The sequence below is a fragment of the Salmo salar genome, chromosome ssa16, assembly GCF_905237065.1.
Source record: "Salmo salar chromosome ssa16, Ssal_v3.1, whole genome shotgun sequence".
In the NCBI taxonomy this organism is placed as follows: domain Eukaryota; kingdom Metazoa; phylum Chordata; class Actinopteri; order Salmoniformes; family Salmonidae; genus Salmo; species Salmo salar.
In genome coordinates, this window is record NC_059457.1 from 17,128,945 (window position 1) to 17,151,857 (window position 22,913).

General features: G+C 43.0%; 2 protein-coding genes across 6 annotated transcripts in view; both read right to left on the reverse strand.

Moving 5' to 3' along the window:
- The window catches only part of LOC106573299 (liprin-beta-1), a 90,643-nt gene extending 84,664 nt beyond the window's left edge, over nucleotides 1–5,979 (reverse strand). For all 5 annotated transcript variants that reach the window (XM_014148234.2, XM_014148233.2, XM_014148232.2 and 2 more), the window contains exon 1: nucleotides 5,805–5,979. The gene's annotated coding sequence lies outside the window, so the exon portion shown is untranslated. The remainder of the gene's footprint in view (nucleotides 1–5,804) is intronic.
- Nucleotides 5,980–6,241: 262 nt separating this feature from the next.
- si:ch211-245j22.3 (guanylyl cyclase inhibitory protein) lies at nucleotides 6,242–10,275 on the reverse strand. Its single transcript, XM_014148235.2, has 5 exons — nucleotides 10,185–10,275; nucleotides 8,645–8,777; nucleotides 7,511–7,660; nucleotides 7,064–7,169; nucleotides 6,242–6,832 (listed from the first exon to the last, which is right to left on the reverse strand). The coding sequence occupies exons 1-5, from the start codon at nucleotides 10,253–10,255 to the stop codon at nucleotides 6,705–6,707; spliced, it is 588 nt and encodes a 195-aa protein (XP_014003710.1). The 5' UTR covers nucleotides 10,256–10,275; the 3' UTR covers nucleotides 6,242–6,704.
- Nucleotides 10,276–22,913: the final 12,638 nt, after the last annotated feature.

A 22,913-nucleotide genomic window follows, 5' to 3' on the forward strand; every position in this document is an offset into this window, starting at 1 on the left:
TTGAACTCTTTAGCCTGAATGCCAAGCATCACGTCTGGAGGAAAACTGCCGTCATCCCTTCGGTGCAGCATGGTGGTGGCAGCATCATGCTGTGGGGATGTTTCAGCGGCAGTGACTGGGAGACTAGTCAGGAACGAGGGAAAGTAAAGAGAAATTCTTGATGAAGTCCTGAGTGTTCTGGAGCAGGTTCTCAGACTGGGGCGAAGGCTCACCTTCCAATAGGACAACGACCCTAAGCACACAGCCAAGACAACGCACGAGTGGCTTCGGGACAAGGTGTGCCAAGTTTGTAGCTTCATACCCAAAAAGACTTGAGGCTGTAATCACTGCCAAAGGTGAATACTTTCCAAATGCACTGTAGGCTTGCCATAAAGTGGTTGAATACTTATTGATGCAAGAGTTCAGTTTTTAATAAAATTTTAAAAATTCTAAACATAATTCCACTTTGATACGGATGGGGTATTGTGTGTAGGTCCATGACAGAAAATCTCAATTTAATCAATTTTAAATTCAGGCTCTTACAACAAAATGTGATAAATCTCAAGGGGTGTGAATACTTCTGAAGGCACTGTAATTTGGGGCTAATCAGCAAGTTTGACAGAAATCCTTTGAATGACTTTAAATACTTCCTAGAGCCTAAAACCCTTTAATCTCCCCCCGAAATGTAATTCCAGAGTTTCTGGTAACTCTAAAATGATTAACTTTCAGAAGCATACGCATTTCTAAATAGTTTGGATTTGTATTAGGCCCATGGTTGAAGTAATTTCAAAAGCAATAATCCAAAACTCAGGTGGCCAAAAATAGGACTAAATCATATCACAGAGCCAAAGACAACATCAGAGACACAAACTGTCAATAAAGCATAAAACAAAAGTCAGTCCTGTTTATTTGTAAGAAGTTGCATCTTCACTGATGTAGCCTAAGCTGCAGACATTCAAAGCTTCAGAGATCACAGAGAGCAAGTGGAGAATTAACTTGACTTGTCTCAAGGTGGAATTTGTCCACAAGTCTGCTTTTATTTTGTCTCTTCACATGTCAGACAAACAAAATTAGATGGTAGACTGCACTCGACTCAGCACAATCCAGAAAGACCATGAAAGGTTGAGGCAAATATGCTATTAGTGATAGCAGTGCTCTCACTGTGCATTGGAGGAACCATGGAAAAACTAGAATCAGGACAATTAACAGTAAGGCTAAGATCTAATTAGCCACAACATCACAGAACCAACATCCGTAACAATCCACAGCTAAGACTGCACATGTCCTGCATCCTTTCTGCGGGAGCAATTTGTTTACAATGTCTCATGATGCTATTCAATCAAAGTCAAAGACAATCTGTGATGTAGCCCAACTCAAAAACCCCATTTCAGCACATCCCTGAAGACAAAGTGGCCTGCCTAGCTGACACCTGCCAAACACTTCAAACAGACAGGCATCTCCACACCAGATGTGCTCACTGCTCTGAAGCCTGCTGCCCACTTGTCATCCACTTTAAGTTCACAAGTTCAGGAATCATGTCTGAACACTTTCATCTGAGCGGTTCTGACATTAAATCGTTCTCCAAGGCCTCTATGCATTCAATGTGTTAGTGCTGTGTACGCAACAGCTCTACAAATTCGACAAGACTTCCTAACAAAGCGTGCTTAATGGCGGTAATGCTTACTCTGCAGCTATGTTCCACTCATCGCTCATTAACAACTGTCTGCAGCCGGCCTTTACAAGACATGGGTTCAAATACTATTTGAAATCCTTTTAAAGTTGTCTAGGCCTCTGTAAGGTATTGAGGTAACGCATCGTTATATCAAACCGGAACATTCAAAAGGATGTCTGAAAAGATGAGTTCAGTAGCCAACCATATCTAGGCTCAGCAGGTGTTTCTCAAAATGCATACTTCCATTCTCCAAACACGCAAAGTGGAGCACGGGAGGGTCCAAATGAAAGTATGCGAAACGGCACACGGCGGGCACTTCTCGAATGCGTACTCAGTTTGTACATATTTTGAAGCATGCAAGCTTCAACTGAAAGTATGCCCAGAAATATGAGCTAACCACAATGACTTAGGCAACATTTCTTGAAATCAATGGCAGACATTATTGGAGCTTAAGCGAGACAGACAAATTTTGACATCTTTACCTGCCTACAATACCCACCGTAGTGTGCGTAGATCGTAAGCCCATAGTAAGTCAATAAGGCTAACTGGCTAGCTACTGCTGTTAGCTTGCCAGATAGCTAACTAACAATTATTTGTGGCTAACTACCCACAGAGAATTGACATCTACCTTGCATAACATTAGTTTTAGGTCATTTTTTCCTGATTATCTGGTTAGCTACTTTATTACGATTCACATACAGCTAGCTGATAGTTGTGAAGTAAATCATTTGCTTTGTGTATATCTTATTTTGACTATTGTTGCCATTGTCCTGGCTGGAAGAATGTTCAGTGAATGGGTAAGTCCATAGCAAGTCAATAGGGCTGGCTGGCTAGCTACAAAGAATTGCTATCTAGCGACCCAGTGAATGGGGAGGAGCAGAGTGAGGTAATACAGTAGGAGGAGTGCGAGTGCTTCTCAAATGTAATGTTTTATGCGTTCTCCACACAAGAACGTACTCAAGAGAACATCCTCGGAGAATGCACTAGGAGCATGAGAGTGTGGTGCACGGTAGCATGCATATTGAGAAACACCTAGTGTGTTCCATAACTACTAAGTGCAAGAAGACACACGATCTGCTGTTGTTGATGCGAAGGGGGTTTGAACTGTCAAACACAGAAAGACTGTAGGGACGGCAAAGAAATCACAATGACAATACCAAGCCACAACACTGCACAGTAATGGCAGTTGTCTGATTGAATATGCTTTTCAGACCTACTGTACTGAGTAAAAACATTGCTCAACAGTCACTCACAAACACTATTGTCCTCAAGAAGCAACTTCAGGCATGTAATCCTCTCACTAATGGCTTTTCAGATCCAGCAGCTTTGGCCCTTCAGGCTGAGAAAGCATCACAACCCATCCTCTGCACACCACAGAGCACCAAGCTCATCCTGGGTCATATTCATTCGGCACCAAAAGGAAGAAAATGGACTAAAACAAGAAGGGACAACCTGGACAATAAGAAACGCTCATTTTCATTTCAGTTGCGAAGCGTTTTAAAACGTTTTCCCCTGCGTGCCCTGATGAGCCCAGCATACAAACCCGTCCTATGCTGAACTCTGCCTGCCTGACTAACAGAGAGAAAACCCTCTCTTGGCACATGCTTCAGAAAAACACCGGCCTGAGGGCCACTCGTCTGGGAAGAAAATAAGCATTAATGGCAGCCATGCAACTCTGGGAGCTGGCTCTGAAACCCAAGAGACTAAGCTGAAATGCATTGCTATGCGTTGTTTCTCTGGCAATAAAGAGCTCCGCATGGGAGAGAGGAATTTACGATCTTGGCACCGATCCCCATGCGTGCAGCACAGTATTCTGCCAGACAGCCAGGGAGGGAGGGAGAGTACTGTTTATCCTGTCAATGGTAAAATAATAGAAAATCTAACGATACTCAATCATAAACATCTGATTCAGCCAGAGCTGGATCCACCAAAGACATTCCTCATAGACACGCTTGACTTTTCCTCATAGGATTTCATTTCTTGAGTCATATGCCTTGACTAAACCCCTTTTCAACCTCATGGGTTATGCCCCATTTACAACAGAGAACTGAGTCTGCTTGGCCCACGCTGAGCCTAGCTTTCTTACCCTATGAGCTTCTCCTCTTAGCTCAAAGGAACATACTCCCCAGCACAGGAAATAGCAAAGACAGACTGCTGTACTGAGGATGAATGACAGAGAAGGTAATCACGATATTACTTGACAGCGCACTAGAGGTTACCTGGATCTTGACTATCAGAAAAGTTGTTTTTTCATTTCATGCCATGCTCTTGCTATTCAGCACCTTATTTTAGTATGCAGTATTCGCTGTGGTCTAGCTGTGTCTTTACTGTACACTTGGTTCCCCAATCAATCAACATGTGATTTTCTTTAGTATATTTCTCTATTGTAAATGCCCCATTTATATATGTCAATGTACGTGCCACACACACAGTGCCAGTATGGCAACAAGTTGCTATTTACACCTGTGATGTGATGTCCTCAAGTTCAGAGCTGTCCAGAGTTATTCCCACCTGCATGTGATCATGGCATTCCTATTCTCCACAGGCAGCAGATGCATTTGAGCCATCCAGGGCAGGCAGCCTCTAGGACGCTGGCTGATCTGAAATAAACTCCCAGCTATTTCAAACCTGGTCTGGGTGAGGGGGCAAAATATATCACACATTTTATACCCCACACAACTATATGAATGGTTAAAAGCTAATGACCAAAGGGGCCTTCCCCTATGTCTATATATAGCTTAGTTTACTGTAAATATACTGCATTTCTATGGCATTTTTTATGTGCACATGGTGCAGGACAAGAGCTACAACAACAAAATATGAAGTTTCAGAGAAAATCAGAGGCAGCTGTGAGCTAAAATAAATAGTTTGAATGTGATGACAAGCATCTGAATAAGTTTTTTAACGGAGTTCTGAAGTGTCTATGTTTCGCCACATGCATGCCTTGTTCAGTTGGTTGGAGGACTTATAGCTACTCTTTTAGGTAGCATGAATGACATTATTTTAACATTACTCAGCAGTTGTTCAAGTTTGGAATAAAAAATAGCATTCCAATTTGGCCCTCTCTAGAACAGGTCATACTCAAAAGCCAAGTAACCTATGCCTGATAAGAAGAGAACATACCAATGACGCCATTGAACTGATTGATTTTACCATTGACTTCTATTTGCTATTGTGCAGTGTAGAGGAGAACAAGCTCTGACAAGAAGGGCTCAAGGGGTTCCCTGACTTTTGAACCAGGGTTGAACATCTGTGGAAAAAGACAGGAGGGGACCAGTGCTCTGAACAAGGGGTAAACTAATCATTACCTCAATTTGCCCAACATCTGTGAGTGACAACAACAAAATGTGTTGTCTTTGACTAGTTGGCTATTAGCTGCAGTAGCCTCCTTTTGAGATGCATTCTCTCCCTGAAAAGCCAATGTAGAAATATTAACTAACAGATGTTAAAAAATATATAACAGAATAGAATAGAAAATGTCAATATCACAGTTGACTTGACTACTGTCTGGATTGGAGCAATGAGCAATCAACCAAAACAAACCACGAAAAGCATTAGTTACAGCTGAGATTCAGTGTCTAGGTCTGTAAACTCTACCCTGTAAGGTTAGAGAACTATTTATCAAGCTGAATCTGGGTGATTCGTGGCAATCTGTAAAAACACTGCTGTCTGTGTTGCGAAATCGTTAACATGATATTGATGAATGGCAGCAAGTGTTAGAAAGCATCTCAAAGCTGTTTGTTGTGAAATGTTATAATACTTCAAACCTAACAAATACAATGTAGGGACAAGCCACGTTGCTGACTACATTGTATCTTAGGTTTTAATTATTATAACTTCTCACTGGAACAAACTCCTTTGACGTAGGCTAAATACATTCACTGGATCAAAATAAATGCTGTCTGAAGGCAAATAACTGTAGAAGCAATTACTCGAAAATGATTTAGACAGGTTCCCTGGCAAATAAATCAGCGTGCAAAGATAATATTGCAACAATGTCATGATTAAAATGCCAAAGATCAGAATGAGCTGGATAAAAGTAACATTACAAGGTCTTTCAACGTTGTTGCCAACTTCTGCGTTGAATCACAGCAGACGCTACGCAATAAGACAGAGTTAGATGGATACAAAACTGCATAAATGTCGCACTTACCTAAACTTTGCTTGACTCTTTGTTACAACTTGCAAATGTATATCACCCTACTGAAATAAAAACATAGAAATCCTCTACTTTATCAACTGATCACGGTTTTCCCGCTACAATGCCTGCCCGCTGCGTTGCCTCTTCCCTACGCCATGTCGAAAATGGGAGTGGAGTGGAAAGTTGGAAAGTGGAAACGTCATTGCATGTACATCCCGCCCCGCTCTGGATTGGATTGGTTTGGGAAGAGTCATTTCTCTGGGATCTTTTCCGTGTTTGGGAGGTGCCTGCCAATCAACTTTGGAAAAGCAAGATGTTCCCATGTGGTCTGAAGAGGGCACAGAAGTAGCCTAAGTGAAATTGTCTGTAAATGTATTTCATCATTACTTTACAAGTTTCAGTGTTTTATCGGCCTTCTTTCTGCTCATAAATATAAGGGATAACTAAGATGCCATTTCCCACACATTTTATTTGGCTTGTATTACGTCTCAGACTCAGACACTGCTAAAATAAGTGTTGTTATACAAGAGGACAGAGTAAAACTATATAATGTGAAAGAAATGTCAGCTAGAAAACACTCATGAGCTTATTTTAAATAGTGTGAGGACAGAATAAAAACGGCAAACAAAATCTAGTAAATATGTATTGCTTACACAAAGTAAGAAAAAAAACACATCTTAGACCTAATTAATAGAATGGCATTTTGTTCAGAAATGGGAGTAGGCTATAGAAATATGTTCAAGACCTGTAACACCATGTAAACACTGATGCAGTTTTGGCTTTTGGAAACAGTTGAAGCATTACAAATATAGCTAGATTACATATATTGTCTCAGCCCAGTTCAGTTCATCAGCTGACATCCAAGGTAGAACGAAATTAAACTCTGGATCCACAGCACCTCTCTGTCTGTCCTTACTCAAGCAAGATGTGGCCCTTGGGGGGCCTCTCAACCTTCACAGTGTTGGGGTCACACTCCAGCATCTCCCTTATCCACTCATCATCCAGGGCCCCATCGATGAACTCCTTCAGGCTGATGATGGCTGAACAGAATAGAATAATAAAAATGTTGTTTACAGCCTTGTATTGGCGGAACACTCACAAGACTAAGATACAATCACAAGTCCCAGAACATAGAGTTCAAAGCAGGGCTGGATGATTACAGTAGAAGCAGAATAACTGCAGCAATAGGTAACCAGCTGAGGATGCTATAGGTTTTATAACCTTAAATTAGGATTATGTGTGTTTTGGAATGGTTTCTGTGCAGTCCTCACCATTGTTGTCTTTATCCAATCTTGCAAATATCCTGTTGGTGCACTCCTCAGCTGTAAGCGGGTTAGGCTTGGTGAGTGAGGCTGCCACGCTCATCTTGTACACAGCCTGTAAACAGAGACCATACACATTGTTGTGAAATTGGACATATAGCGCCATCTAGTGAATAACAACAAGCACAGTTATGTCTGCTATGAATGCAGCTAGGGAAAGTGCCACTGCCAGTGCAATGCAGTGCCAGTAGGCTCCCACAGCAGCCACACAAATTCCAGTAATGAATTATCCTGAGAGGTGATCTGAACTTGAGCAAAGATTATTTGAGTAAAGGTAAAGAACAGTAACATTGTTCAATTTGCATCCTCTCACTGTGTCCTAGCATTGCACCTTCCAGTTGGAACCACATAATGAAATATAATGTATTTTTTCGTATATCTATGGTTAGGACCTACCTGCATGATCTCCAGCATCTCCCTGCGTGATATGGCTCCATCTTTGTCTTTATCGTAGAGTTTAAAGGACCAGCGTAGTTTCTCCACTGGGGTACCTTCAATCAGCATACTGATGGCTTTCACATACTCCCGGAAGTCAACAACCCCATCCTGTGGATAACCACAGAACCTCAGTTTCACACACAGTGTTAAGCATTCCAGTAACACTTTACATTAAGTTTCTCTTATGCCTGTGTGGTAACGCCTGTTCCCTATCCTGACTAAAATGTAAAATGTATTCCACTTGTGTCATTTTTATTTTTATTTTTATTTTATTTCACCTTTATTTAACCAGGTAGGCAAGTTGAGAACAAGTTCTCATTTACAATTGCGACCTGGCCAAGATAAAGCAAAGCAGTTCGACAACATACAAAAACACAGAGTTACACATGGAGTAAAACAACATACAATCAATGATGCAGTAGAAAAAAATAAAATTTCAAAAATTAAAAAAAATAAGTCTATATACAATGTGAGCAAATGATGTGAGATAAGGGAGGTAAAGGCAAAAAAATGCCATGGTGGCAAAGTAAATAAAGTATAGCAAGAAAAACACTGGAATGGTAGATTTGTAGTTTGAAGAAAGTTCAGAGATAAAATATAAATAATATGGTGCAAAGGAGCAAAATAAATAAAATAAATAAATACAGTAGGGGAAGAGGTAGTAGTTTGGGCTAAATTATAGATGGGCTATGTACAGATGCAGTGATCTGTGAGCTGCTCTGACAGCTGGTGCTTAAAGCTAGTGAGGGAGATAATAACCAAATAATAATAACCAAATAACCAAATAATGTTTAATTCCACTACTATGCAATTGCCAGGAAATGATTTGCAGTACATTTCTAACTTACTAGCAACATATTAATACAATGTTGTTATAGAATAGTTAGCGTGATACTACACAGATACACAATGAAAATTATTTCCAGTATTTTGGAAAGAAATATGTCAATAACAGTACACCTATACAGAGCTGATGTGCAGTCTGTTTTAAGGATGGCTAACGCTTTTCAGATTTCAGACGGAAAGGACTAAAAGATCAGAAATGTAAATGTAAAGACTTAAAGATGAGAAAAGTTTGTTTTTGGTGCCTACCCCATTATTATCCAAGGTGCGGAATATCTGCTCAGCATACTCAGCTGACTCATTGCCCACAGTACCCTTACAGAAGTGTCTCCGGAACTCATGCAGAGTGATCAGTCCACTAGGGCACTCATTCATAAATGTTCTATCACAAATAAACACAACCAAAGAAAGAACACAGACAGAAATGTTTTAAAACGAAAAGATTTACTCCTCTTAGTTATAAAAGTATATCTCATCAATCAACAGTGTAAAATGATATAGATTCAGCTGTATTGTGAATAATGGATTTACATGTATTATTATTTATTTATTTAACTAGGCAAGTCAGTTCACAAATTATTATTTATAATGATGGCCTACCCCGGCCAAACCCGGACGACGCTGGGACAATTGTGCGCCGCCCTATGGGACTCCCAATCACGGCCGGATGTGACGCAGCCTGGATTCAAACCAGGTTCTATAGTGACGCCTCTTGCACTGAGATGCAGTGCCTTAGACAGCTGAGTCAAAAAACAGCTTCAACAGTGGCTCTTTAATAACCTGGAGTGGTTTAATATGGCTGAAAGCTTCTTTACATCCTGGCAGGTGAGTGTTAGGGTAATTAGGCTAAACTATCACTGATAACCCACTGGGCACAGACATAAATTCAGCGTCTATTCCACTTTGGTTCAAACTCATGTCATTGTAATGACGTGGAAACAACGTTGATTCAACCAGTGTGTGCCCAGTGGGAAGCCATTTCAGGACACTTCTATTTAAGCCGTCCAGCAACAGATTGATGGAAAATTGCAAACAATTGTAGCTATTTGAGACTTTTAACAGAAGTGTACAATTTGCATTTTCACTGTCATTTTCTGAAGACTTATCATTTTAAATACTTTTGTCCTAAAACTGTTCAATGGATTTCTAAATCTACATGAGGTTCAATGTGTAATACAGTAGATTACTTTTCTTGCCTTTAGTTGAATGGGCTTTGGTTTTTATGGTCACTTTTCTAAGTGGTTATCTATTAACGATGCGAACACTTCAATGGGGCAGAAGTCTGTGTGATGTTGTAATTCTGGATGGCCCGATAGCTAGCAACAATGACAAGAAGCTGCCATGTGGAGAATCGTAGGTAGCTCGTTTTAGCTAGTTTTATGTTGTTCTTGATACCATGTCTTGTTTTTAACTGTTTTGACTGATTTCAAGTCTATGCTAACATGGCAAAACATTTGCTGGCTAGCTAAAAAAAATAACTGTACAATGTATTTGAGAGACAACAAGTGCTCATTGTGCACATTTATTTATGTTTTCAATAAACATTGGAGACAAAATATAGTTTACATGTTGTCAACAATCTAAACCAACCGCGTCCGCGTTGCCCTGTAGTTGAGCACGCGTCAGTTTTTTTGATAAACAACCAACCCGTCTATAGTTGATTGCCATCATTCATGAACCAGACAAAATCAATATTTAACTTCAGAAGTCTTTAAAATAACAATCAATTAAGATCTTTAAAACACAAATTGATATTTTGAATGTTGATAAAATGAGATACAAGTCTTACCTTAACCACTCATAGAGCTCTGTGACATAGGTGGTTCCTCTCCTGCAGGGTAGAGAGGCAGCTTGTCCCATCCTCAACAGAATGGATCCTCTACAGTGCCGACTTTATATATACCCCTGGGCCTGTATTCACAAAGCATCTTAGAGTAGTAGCGCTGATCTAGGATCAGGTCCCTCCCGTCTATGTCATTTTATTCGTCATGAGGTGCTTTATGAATAAGGGACTATCCCAGCTTACCCTGGGCACATTTAATCACACTTACCAGTGCCCTATCATCACATTTGAGAAATTAGGGAAATGTAATCCCTCTAGTAGGGAGGCAAAAAGGAGGAGTGGGAAGGAGTGAGGTTGAGATAAAAGTAATTACCCAAAAAGCAGCTGTAGTGATGAGTGACCTAGTTTTTAGCCTTACAGGCAAGTTGACGAAGTAAGTCTATGAATTCAAAGAGTACATTTGTACAGACAGGAAACAACAACATTGATTTCGTATGTAGTGTGCATGTGTGCATGTGTACCAAAACACAACTGCAGTAAAAGGAAATGAATGTTTATTAAAAACCTTTTTCACAAGACAGCTTGGAGAGATGTCTTCTCTGCTACAAACCAGAACTGTTGAAGCAGCAATAATGCCATGAACATTTAATAATAAGCCCACCAATAAAACAAACAAAACAGATATATATATATATTTTTTTTAAAACAGACAACGGTGAATGTGAAGCTGTAGATGAATGTGTCACTGTGAATGTGTCACTGACTAGCCTCCCTTCCTAACAAATAGCGCTTCTCAGAGCCCACAGCTACTGTAAATGGCCTTGCTTAATACCTCTTAAGGATACGCCCCTTTTTTTCAATTTTCGCCTAAAATGACATACCCAAATCTAACTGCCTGTAGCTAAAGCCCTGAAGCAAGGATATGCATATTCTTGGTACGATTTGAAAGGACACACTTTGTGGAAATGTGAAAGGAGTGTAGGAGAATATAACAGAATCGATCTGGTAAAAGAAAAAAAAAAACGTTCTTTTGTATTTTTTTTGTACCATCATATTTGAAATGCAAGAGAAAGGCCATAATGTATTATTCCAGCCCAGGTGCAATTTGGATTTTGTCCACTACATGGCAGCAGTGCATGTGCACAGTTTTAGACTGATTCAATGAACCATTGTATTTCTGTTAAAATGTTATATCAAGACTGCCAAAATGTGCCCAATATGTTTATTAATAACTTTTCATGTTCAAAATTACGCACCCTCCTCAAACAATAGATTGGTATTCTTTCACTGTAATAGCTACTGTAAATTGGACAGTGCAGTTAGATTAACAATAATTTAAGCTTTCTGCCAATATCAGATATGTCTATGTCCTGGGAAATGTTCTTGTTACTTACAACCTCATGCTAATCGAAGTTAGCTCACCCGTCCCGTGGAAGGGATACCGATCCCAAATAAGATTTTATGTGTGGCTAGACTTACAGGCTACCAGTGGTCTTATCAATTCACAGATAACACTTTATGGTTAATGGTTAGGCTACTCATTCACACGCTTACACACACCTGTCTGTCTTAAAGGCAAAAAAACACCTTAGTCCGATCATTACCCACCAAAAAGTTTAAAAACAAACAACTAAAAGCATACAAAAGCTGCATGCAATGTGATAGCTGAGCAGGACAGAAAAGGAAAGGGAAAAAAAATATTAAATCTAAAAATCTACCCTGGATAAGATTTGATATTTTAAACTGGGACAGGAGCAATGGAGGTTGACTCGAACCAAAGCACAGAAGAGTATTTCACTTCCACTCAATGCCACCACACAACAACAATAAGGTGGGTTTTAGGCCTACTGTACAAACTCACACTTTAACAGTCTCAATTCAGGGCATTCACAAAAACAATACAATTAATTTAGTAAAAAACAAATCTTTAAATCTAAAACAGTTTTGTCTTTTGTCTTTCTTAACCTGTATTTATGGCACATGTTTTCACACCTCACGGTTTGTTTGCTTGTTGAGAATGAGCTGTGTTGAATAAGGCTCGACCATGGCTCTACTGTCCGTGCCATAATCTCTGATCATGCTCGTGATTGGCTGGATTTGACGTGCAAGTGGCAACCAATCGTGTGACATCTCCGATTGATCCCATGATTCAATAAACAGTCGTTAGGGAAAATGCCCTTCTACTCAATGTGTTGAGAAGTGAGGTGAGATTTACGGTTTGTGAGTTTACGTAATATACGTCTCAGGAAGTGGATGGCGACAAATTCTTTCCTTTTAAACTCGGAGATGCTAGTTCTAGGTCCCAAGAAACAAAGAAATCTGCTGTTGGATTTCACAATTAATCTTGATGGTTGTACATTCGTGTCAAATAAAACTGTGAAGGAACCTCTTGTTACTCTGGACCCTGATCTCTTCTGATTGCAAAAATCTGAAACTTTTGGTCAAAAAATGATGCAAAAACATTAATCCATGCTTTTGTCACTTCTAGATTAGACTACTGCAATGCCCTCCTTTCTGGCACTAAATAAACATAAGTTAGTGCTAAACATGTCTGCTGGAATTCTGACTAGAACCAAAAAATGTGATCATATTACTCCAGTGCTAGCCTCTATACAATGGCTTCCTGTTAAGGCTAGGACTGATTTCAATGTTTTACTGCTAACTTTCAAAGCACTACATGGACTTGCTCCTACCTATCTCTACGATTTGGTCCTGCCATACATACCTACACGTACACTACAGTCTCAAGACGCAAGCCTCCTTATTGTCCCTAGAATTTCTAAGCAAACATACGTATATGGGCAGGGCTTTGCCTATCTGTGTGAGAGATGCAGACTCGGTCTTGACCTTTCAGTCTTTACTGAAGACTCATCTCTTCAGTAGGTCCTATGATTGAGTGTAGTCTGGCCCAGGGGTGCGAAAGTGAATGGCAAGGCACTGGAGCGACGACCCAGCCCAGCCTCTTACCGTATTACGGGGGCTGAGTCACTGGCTTACTAGTGCTCTTCCATGTCATCCCTAGGGGGGGTGCGTCACTGGTGGATTGAGTGGATTGAGTCACTGACGTGATCTACACCTGCATTGCTTGCTGTTTGGGGTTTTAGGTTGGGTTTCTGTATAGTACTTTGTGACATTGGCTGATGTAAAAAGGGCTTTATAAATATATTTGATTGATTGATCAATCTTCCTGTCCGGGTTTGCGCCCCCTCGGGCTTGTGCGGTGGAGGAGATCTTCGTGGGTTATACTCAGCCTTGTCTCAGGGTAGTAAGTTGTTGGTCTGTTAATATCCCTCGAGTGGTGTGGGGGCTGTGCTTTGGAAAAATGGGTGTCGTTATATCCTGCCTGGTTTGCCCTGTCTGGGGGTATCGTCGGATGGGGCTACAGTGTCCCCCGACACTCCCTGTCTCAGCCTCCAGTATCTATGCTGCAATATGTGCCAGGGGGCTAGGGTTAGTCTGTTATATCTGGTGTAATTCTTCTGTCTTATCTGGTGTCCTGTGTGAATTTAAGTATAGTCCCTCTAATTCTCTCTCTCACACTCTCTCCCTCCCCTCCTGGAGGACCTGAGCCCCCATGCCTCAGCACTACCTGGCCTGATGACTTCTGGCTGTCCCCAGTCCACCCGGTCGTGCTGCTGCTCCAGTTTCAGCTGTTCTGCCTACGGCTATGGAACCATGACTTTTTCACCGGACATGCTACCTTGTCCCGGACCTGCTGTTTTTGACTCTCTCGCTCTCGCTCTCTCTCTCTCGCTCTCGCTCTCGCTCTCGCTCTCTCGCTCTCCACTGCACCTGCTGTCTTGACCTCTAAATGCTCGGCTATGAAAAGCCAACTGACATTTACTCCTGAGGTACTGGCCTGTTGCACCTTCTACAACCACTGTGATTATTATTTGACCCTGCTGGTCATCTATGAACATTTGAACATCTTGAAGAACAATCTGGCCTTAACGGCCATGTTCTCTTATAATCTCCACCCCTCAGAGCCTGGTTCCTCTCTAGGTTTCTTCATAGGTTCCTGCCTTTCTAGGGAGTGTTTCCTAGCCACTGTGCTTCTACATCTGCATTGCTTGCAATTTGGGGTTTTAGGCTGGATTTCCGTATAAGCACTTTTTGACATCTGCTGATGTAAAAAGGGCTTTATAAATACATTTGATTGATTGATTAAGGTATCAAATAAACAGAGGCAGTTTTTTTTGTCCGTGCAACAATGTCACAAGGTACTTCAGACACACACAGGCAGTGGGGGTCCTTGTGGGATCGGTTCCTCCCTCTAGTATAAGCCCCTCAGTATTCAAGCAAAAGTGCCAATATTTCTCTCCACCCTATGACAAAATGAGTAGAATTACATGAAATTAGTTATACAATTGCCAACTACTCTGTCTGGCCCATGGCAAAATATGTAAAATTGCAGCAAACTTGCTTTAAAACTGCAACATTTTCTCTACACTCCATGGCTTGTGTAGAATTGCGGGAAATTATCTATAAAACTGACATTTTTCTCTCAACTGTCAAGCTAAAATGTTTTGCTCCCAGGGTGGTGGGGCCCCCCAACAAATGTTCAGTGGCTGCATCTGTGTGTGTGGGTAAGGATGTGGGGACCCGCGAGTCACTGCGGCCCCTCATGATGAGTTCAGATTTTTTTGTGGGCCCCACCCTCATCAGTCGTGAAGAGGGCACCACAAAGCTTATTCCCCCTCAGGAGACTGAAAAGATTTGGCATGGGTCCTCAGATCCTCGAAAGGTTCTACAGCTGCACCATCGAGAGCATCCTGCCTGTACAAGCCTCGCTTGTTATCTGCTGCTGTTTTAATTATTTTTTACTTAACACTTTTTTTTTCTTAACTTCTTAAAGTATTGTTGGTTAAGGGCTTGTAAGTAAGCATTTCACTGTAAGGTGTACACCTGTTATATTCGGCGCATGTGACAAATACAAATTGATTTGATTTGATCAAAATTCACACCTGCAACTTCTCATGAGTGTTTTTGAGGGGGCTTTTGACAGCTTATTGCAGTGAGTGAAAAGCTTCACCAGGATTGACACCAGGATCTTGTCACTAGGGTACCATGCACTGACATGAGTTGAAACGATTACCTACATTGCAGAGAAGCATGCCGGTTCTAAATAAAATATTTAAATCGGAACGTTATGTAACAATGCACCCCAATGAACTCTGACCCAGTTCTATGGCTATTCCTTCACAGGCTGCTATTCCTTATACACATCCACTCCACAAGTTGATGGGCATCCAATGGCATCAATATCCATACAGGCTATATTCGTCTCTCTACCTCCCCCTTGTTAATCAGCCACGTCTGTCAACACTGATAGGCTAAACCAAGCCGTCGCCCCACCAGTTGTAGTCCAGCAGCTCATTAGGGATCTGGGTCCCAATGCTTCCAGAGTAGATCATGGTACTAAAAATCATTGTCCCAGGGATGATGAAAAGAGACTTCTTGACGCCATCAAGAAGGAGAAACATTCATGAGCAACAGGTAAGGTCTATTTGGCTAGAATGACTTGGCTGGTCTGATTTGTCAACAGATCTGCCTGTTCGACTGTGGTCACTGCAAGAGATGTGAGAGAATCTGGACACACGAGAAAAGAGTTTGGGGGTAAAGTTTGGAGAAAAGGTTGAATTACACACATACTGTCACGAAAACTACAGCGACAGTCAGATTCTGGTACAGTACGATCAGTGACGTTCCTTAAGAGGAGCAAAAGATGGAGACTTGTACTTAAAATATGACTGTATAGGTCGACACTATGTATTCTACTTCTTTGGTCCAGGGATTTATAAAACTAAAGCAATTACATTTACATACATTTAAGTCATTTAGCAGACGCTCTTATCCAGAGCGACTTACAAATTGGTGCATTCACCTTATAATATCCAGTGGAACAACCACTTTACAATAGTGCATCTAAATCTTTTAAGGGGGGGTTAGAAGGATTACTTTATCCTATCCCAGGTATTCCTTAAAGAGGTGGGGTTTCAGGTGTCTCCGGAAGGTGGTGATTGACTCCGCTGTCCTGGCGTTGTGAGGGAGCTTGTTCCACCATTGGGGTGCCAGAGCAGCGAACAGTTTTGACTGGGCTGAGCGGGAACTGTGCTTCCTCAGAGGTAGGGAGGCGAGCAGGCCAGAGGTGGATGAACGCAGTGCCCTTGTTTGGGTGTAGGGCCTGATCAGAGCCTGAAGGTACGGAGGTGCCGTTCCCCTCACAGCTCCGTAGGCAAGCACCATGGTCTTGTAGCGGATGCGAGCTTCGACTGGAAGCCAGTGGAGAGAGCGGAGGAGCGGGGTGACGTGAGAGAACTTGGGAAGGTTGAACACCAGACGGGCTGCGGCGTTCTGGATGAGTTGTAGGGGTTTAATGGCACAGGCAGGGAGCCCAGCCAACAACGAGTTGCAGTAATCCAGACGGGAGATGACAAGTGCCTGGATTAGGACCTGCGCCGCTTCCTGTGTGAGGCAGGGTCGTACTCTGCGAATGTTGTAGAGCATGAACCTACAGGATCGGGTCACCGCCTTGATGTTAGTGGAGAACGACAGGGTGTTGTCCAGGGTCACGCCAAGGCTCTTAGCACTCTGGGAGGAGGACACAAGGGAGTTGTCAACCGTGATGGTGAGATCATGGAACGGGCAGTCCTTCCCCGGGAGGAAGAGCAGCTCCGTCTTGCCGAGGTTCAGCTTGAGGTGGTGATCCGTCATCCACACTGATATGTCTGCCAGACATGCAGAGATGCGATTCGCCACCTGGTTGTCAGAAGGGGGAAAGGAGAAGATTAATTGTGTGTCATCTGCATAGCAATGATATGAGAGACCATGTGAGGATATGACAGAGCCAAGTGACTTGGTGTATAGCGAGAATAGGAGTGGGCCTAGAACAGAGCCCTGGGGGACACCAGTGGTGAGAGCACGTGGTGCGGAGACAGATTCTCGTCACGCCACCTGGTAGGAGCGACCTGTCAGGTAGGACGCAATCCAAGCATGGGCCGCGCCGGAGATGCCCAGCTCGGAGAGGGTGGAGAGGAGGATCTGATGGTTCACGGTATCAAAGGAGGCAGATAGGGCTAGAAGGATGAGAGCAGAGGAGAGAGAGTTAGCTTTAGCAGTGCGGAGAGCCTCCGTGACACAGAGAAGAGCAGTCTCAGTTGAATGCCCAGTCTTGAAACCTGACTGATTAGGATCAAGAAGGTCATTCTGAGAGAGATAGCAAGAGAGCTGGCCAAGGACGGCACGTTCAAGAGTTTTGGAGAGAAAGGAAAGAAGGGATTACTTTGAAGAGTGACAAAAGAGACAGGTTTTGTTTTGAATTTGTAGCAGTTTGTCTCTATTTTCTCTTTACTGCACAACACTGCAAGGAAAGATGGGAAACGGAGAGAGAACAAAGAAAATATATTTCATAATCCACAATAGTACATTAAAAAAGTTAAGGGTTAGAACAAAGGTAATAATATCATAAAAGCTGCTTGTGGTGTTCAAATAGGAATGTTTTTCTTTAAAATAAATGATGGTCATTTAAGGAATGAGGAAAACCATGGGAAAATACTAGGGGGAAACTAGGAAAAAACATTGAACAGTGAAGATGGGTAATGCAGACAGGCACCATGCAGACAGAAAACATGTCTCAATCCAACTAGGACTGTTTCTCCCATGTAGTGGTTTGGGGCCTACTAGTGGGTTGTGGCTAGCCTCTGGCTCATTGTTGTGGGAACAATGAGCCAGAGTGGGAACCAACCACTGACTGAACTAACGAGATCCTACCTTTTACGTCGTTCTGATAAACGTGGCAAGTCGTCTTGATGGAAGTATTCGTAGCACGATGTCCCGAGCCCCTGCTACGGTAAGTATCCTTGGACAGTGGTGGCTCTTGAAGGCTTGAATTTATTAGACCATTTTATTAAAAATACATACATTACATAAGGGTGCTCCAGCCAGTGACACCTCCACATACAAGGAGTTGAGATGGAGAACGTATCGTTAGTATTCACATTGTGAATTCAAAACTTATTCAGTGGAGCTAAGGTGGTTATGAAGAGGTCAGTCTAGCCTCTGTTCCTGATGGAAGGCACAAAGTCCTGCTATTCTACAATTATAGGCAACTCGAGTCTGAGTGATGTGTGTTATGAGTCAAAGTGACCCAGACTCTCAGGAGACACCCACTGCCATGGGTCTTGGAGAGACACTCTGGCATTTGGCATGTGCGCTAAATGTTGTGCACTTCTGCCTTATATGGGAGATTCTGAAGAAGTGGTATAAATTGCTGTTTCCCCCCCCCCCCCCAAAAAAAAAGAGTTATGTCTCCAAAGTTAGGACATTTATTTACACCATAATATGTTCTAATTCAATCCAAGGCAATAACAAACATATTGTTACATTAATATAGTACAGTCATTGTTTTTATGCTTATTTCTATTGAGAACCCTGACTCCTAAACTTGTTTGAAAATAAAGCAATTTATATAATATATATAGTTCTGCTTATTTTCAAACATCTTTCTCTGAAAAATGCTGTCCCCACTTTTCATGTCACTCCTGAAGCACACAATTTAAAAGACTGTAGAATAGATATTGAAATGTGAAGTGCACATTTGGACTCATGGGTGTGTGGTTTGCTTGTATGACAGTGGTATTTATTGGTAACCTCAACGCCTCCTCTCGATTTACAGCATTTCCCTCACTCAGACAAGAAAGGTGCAATAGTAGCCCAATTAGCAGGAGGGATGGGGGCATCTTCTCGTCGTGCGCTGTGCTCAAGTTTATATCGGCTCTCAGTCAAAACCCATACAGTGCTGTGAATCGGAGAACCTGAACTCTGATGTGTTGTATATCATGTCACTGTACATTTACATTTACGTCATTTAGCAGACGGACTTATCCAGAGCGACTTACAAATTGGTGCATTCACCATATGATATCCAGTGGAACAACCACTTTACAATAGTACATCTATATATTTTTTGGGGGGGAGGGTTAGAAGGATTACTTAATCCTATCCCAGGTATTCCTTAAAGAGGTGGGGTTTCAGGTGTCTCCGGAAGGTGGTGATTGACTCCGCTGTCCTGGCATCGTGAGGGAGCTTGTTCCACCATTGGGGTGCCAGAGCAGCGAACAGTTTTGACTGGGCTGAGCGGGAACTGTGCTTCCGCAGAGGTAGGGAGGCGAGCAGGCTATACTGTACAGCCTGTTTCAATTTTGGTGCTTATCAATAAAACAAATCTGCCATTTTCAACCCGTGTACGGGATGACAGCGGCTGTGAGAGGAAAGGGCTATGCCACAACCCTACAAATATCACCAGGTGATGGGATTGCAGCCCTCTACCTTACGGCCACATGGTGAGTAATCTAGCTGTATTTTTTTTAAATGAGTGATTAAATTGGTAAATCTAAATCATTTATTTTGAAGAAGTGTCCCTATAAAACATCTAATATAAAGAAATATGTCAAGTATGGTTTTGGGACTAACGTATAGGTTTACTGGGATGTACATCTGTCAGAATGAAAGATAGCCAGCCATGCTAGCTAAATCCAAAATACGTTTTTTTAACTAACCGAAAATGGTCACTACTAAAACAATTGACAACGTTTACATACGTATTCACACCTCTGACTCAATACATTGTAGAAGCACGTTTGGCAGGGATTACAGCTGTGAGTCTTTCTGGGTAAGTCTCTAAGAGCTTTCCACACCTAGATTGTGCAACACTTGCCAATTATTATTTTCAAAATTCTTCAAGCTCTGTCAAATTGGCTGGTGATCATTAATAAACAAACCATTTTAAGGACTTGCCATAGATTTTCAAGTAGATTTAAGTCAAAACGCTAACTAGGCCACTCAGGAACATTCACTGTCCTATTGGTAAGCAACTCAACTGTAGATTTGGCCTTGTGTTTTAGGTTATTGACGCCTAATGTCCATACTGTGAGACGGCACAAACCCACCGTCGCTGGACAAGACAGGACTGGCAAACAGTGCTCTTCACTGATAAGTCACGGTTTTGTCTCACCAGGGGTGATGGTCGGATTTGCATTTATCGTCGAAGGAATGAGCGTTACACCGAGGCTTGTACTCTGGAGCGGGATCGATTTGGAGGTGGAGGGTCCGTCATAGTCTGGGGCGGTGTGTCACAACATCGTTGGACTGAGCTTGTTGTCATTGCAGACAATCTCAACGCTGTACGTTACAGGGAAGACATCCTCCTCCCTCATGTGGTACCCTTCCTGCAGGCTCATCCTGACATGACCCTCCAGCATGACAATGCCACCAGCCATACTACTCGTTCTGTGCGTTATTTCCTGCAAGACAGGAATGTCAATGTTCTGCCATGGCCAGCGAAGAGCCCGGATCTCAATCCCATTGAGCACGTCTGGGACCTGTTGGATCGGAGGGTGAGGGCTAGGGCCATTCCCCCCCAGAAATGTCCGGGAACTTGCAGGTGCCTTGGTGGAAGAGTGGGATAACATCTCACAGCAAGAACTGGCAAATCTGGTGCAGTCCATGAGGAGGAGTTGCAGTGCTGTACTTAATGCATCTGGTGGCCACACCAGATACTGACTGTTACTTTTGATTTTGACACCCCCCCCCCCCCCCCCCTTTGTTCAGGGACACATTATTCAATTTCTGTTAGTCACATGTCTGTGGAACTTGTTCAGTTTACGTCTCTGTTGTTGAATCTTATGTTCATACAAATATTATGTTCATACATCAACCTTCATCACGAACTGAGTGGTCGGATCCGGATGGATAAGGATGGGGGCAGTGGTGAATCGTTGCTTCAGATCCACAAAAACCTTGTCCACTGCTGGGGACCATGTGAACGGTACCTTGGGAGAGGTGAGTGCAGAAAGGAGAGCCGCCAGGTTGCTGTAGGGGCCGTCCTTTCCCAGAAATCCGTCCAGGACCAAAAGCTTCATCCCTATGCCTTCATGTCCCATTGTCTTAATCTCAGGTTCAATTTCACAATCTCCTACCGCCCAGGGTCCAAAAATGTGAAGCTGGATGCCCTTTCCTACCTGTACAGTTCCGCTGCCACACCTTCTGAATCAGAGACCATCCTCCCTGCTTCATGTTTGGCGGCTTCGGTTGTCTGGGGTATTGAGGCTATGGTCCGCAAGGCACAAGACTTACCTGTCATCCTGGTGCTCATCGTACCCTGGCTTTCCTCCAACAACGCTTCTGGTGGCCCACCATGGCACCTGTTGTCTTGGCCTTCATCGCCGCATGCATGGTGTGTGCTCAAAGCAAGACTCCGTGGCAAGCTCCATCTGGTCTCCTTCAGCCACTCCCTGTTCCTCATCTCCCCTGGTCCCATATTTCCCTGGATTTTGTCACTGGGCTTCCTCCGTCAGATGGCAACATCACCATCCTGACGGTGGTCGATCGGTTCACCAGGCCACCCATTTCATCCCTCTTCCTAAGTTACCTTCAGCCAAGGAGACGGCACAGCTCATGGTGGAGCTCGCCTTCTGAATCCACGGACTCTTGGTGGAAATTGTCTTGGATCGGGGTCCTGAGTTTTACTCCCGATTGTGGAAGGCATTCTGCACCCTTATCGGGTCATCGGCCAGCCTGTCCTCCGGGTTTCATCCCCAATCCAACGGCCAGTCCGGGCGAGCCAATCAAGACACGGAGACGGCACTCCGTCTTGTTGCCAGTAACCCCACCACCTGGAGTCAGCATCTGGTCTGGGTGGAATATGCCAGGAACACTCTCCCCTGCTCGGCCACTGAACTCTCCACCTTCGAATGCTCCATGGGTTATCAGCCTCAGCTCTTCCCAGAGCAAGAAGTTGAGGTCAACATACCTTCAGCCCAGATGTTTGTCCACCGCTGTCGGCATACCTGGAAAAGTGCTCGGACAGCTCTTCTCAAGACCACCTCCAGGTATCGTCGACAAGCGGATTACCACCGGACTCCGGCTCCCCGCTATCGTATCGGGCAGAGGGTATGGTTGTCCACTCAGGACCTGCCCCTCTGGGTGGAATCCCACAAACCTTCTCCCCGTTTCATTGGTCCTTTCTCCATTTCTAGAGTCCTTAGTCCCACTGCTGTCCGCCTGCTGTTGCCCCATACCTTCCGTGTTCACCCTACTTTTCATGTGTCCAAGGTTCGCTAACATACATTATTGTCTCTGATTACAACCTCCTTGATGCCTGGCGAGCACATAATCCAAAAGCAAAACTATGGAGATCCCTTCGATCTCCACTGATCACCAAAGCACTTTAAAATATGAGGAATTGGTGCCTCTAGGGCATTTCAGACAGATGTTAGGGTGTCAGTTTGTGATTGTTCTTTGCTTTTCATTAATTGTTGTCTATAATAACATGTATAGTTTAATGTATATATTGTTGTTCGAAACCGGGCTCATCTGGAAAAGAGACCTTGGGCTCAGCATTGACTCCCTGTCAAAATAAAGGTTAAATAAAGAAAACATATGTATTTTTTAAATGGTAAAGGATTAACTCAATTAATTAATTAACTAGCCCATCTCATTAACTCATCACAAGTGGGTGAGCAGGTCAAGCAACTGTTTTGTAGGCGACCTTTGAGGGATTTGAGGTGCTACACAGCCATCCTTAGCATGGTGGGACAGCCACACACATCCCCCAAGCACAGCCTTCTTCCATTACAACTGGTGGATTTTCACATCCAAACAGCAAGAGGTCTCAACCCCCAGGAAAAGACCCACAGACGCAAGCGGGCGCGTAGAGTGCACACACACACACTTACA

What these genes read in the sequence shown, in the direction of transcription:
- si:ch211-245j22.3 (XM_014148235.2), bottom strand. Translation starts at nt 10,255, where the DNA reads ATGGGACAAGCTGCCTCTCTACCCTGCAGGAGAGGAACCACCTATGTC. An exon ending in GAGCTCTATGAGTGGTTAAG is followed by an intron (nt 8,778 to 10,184) that starts GTAAGACTTGTA and finishes TATTTGTGATAG; the next exon opens with AACATTTATGAATGAGTGCC. An exon ending in AGATGCTGGAGATCATGCAG is followed by an intron (nt 7,170 to 7,510) that starts GTAGGTCCTAAC and finishes CTCTGTTTACAG; the next exon opens with GCTGTGTACAAGATGAGCGT.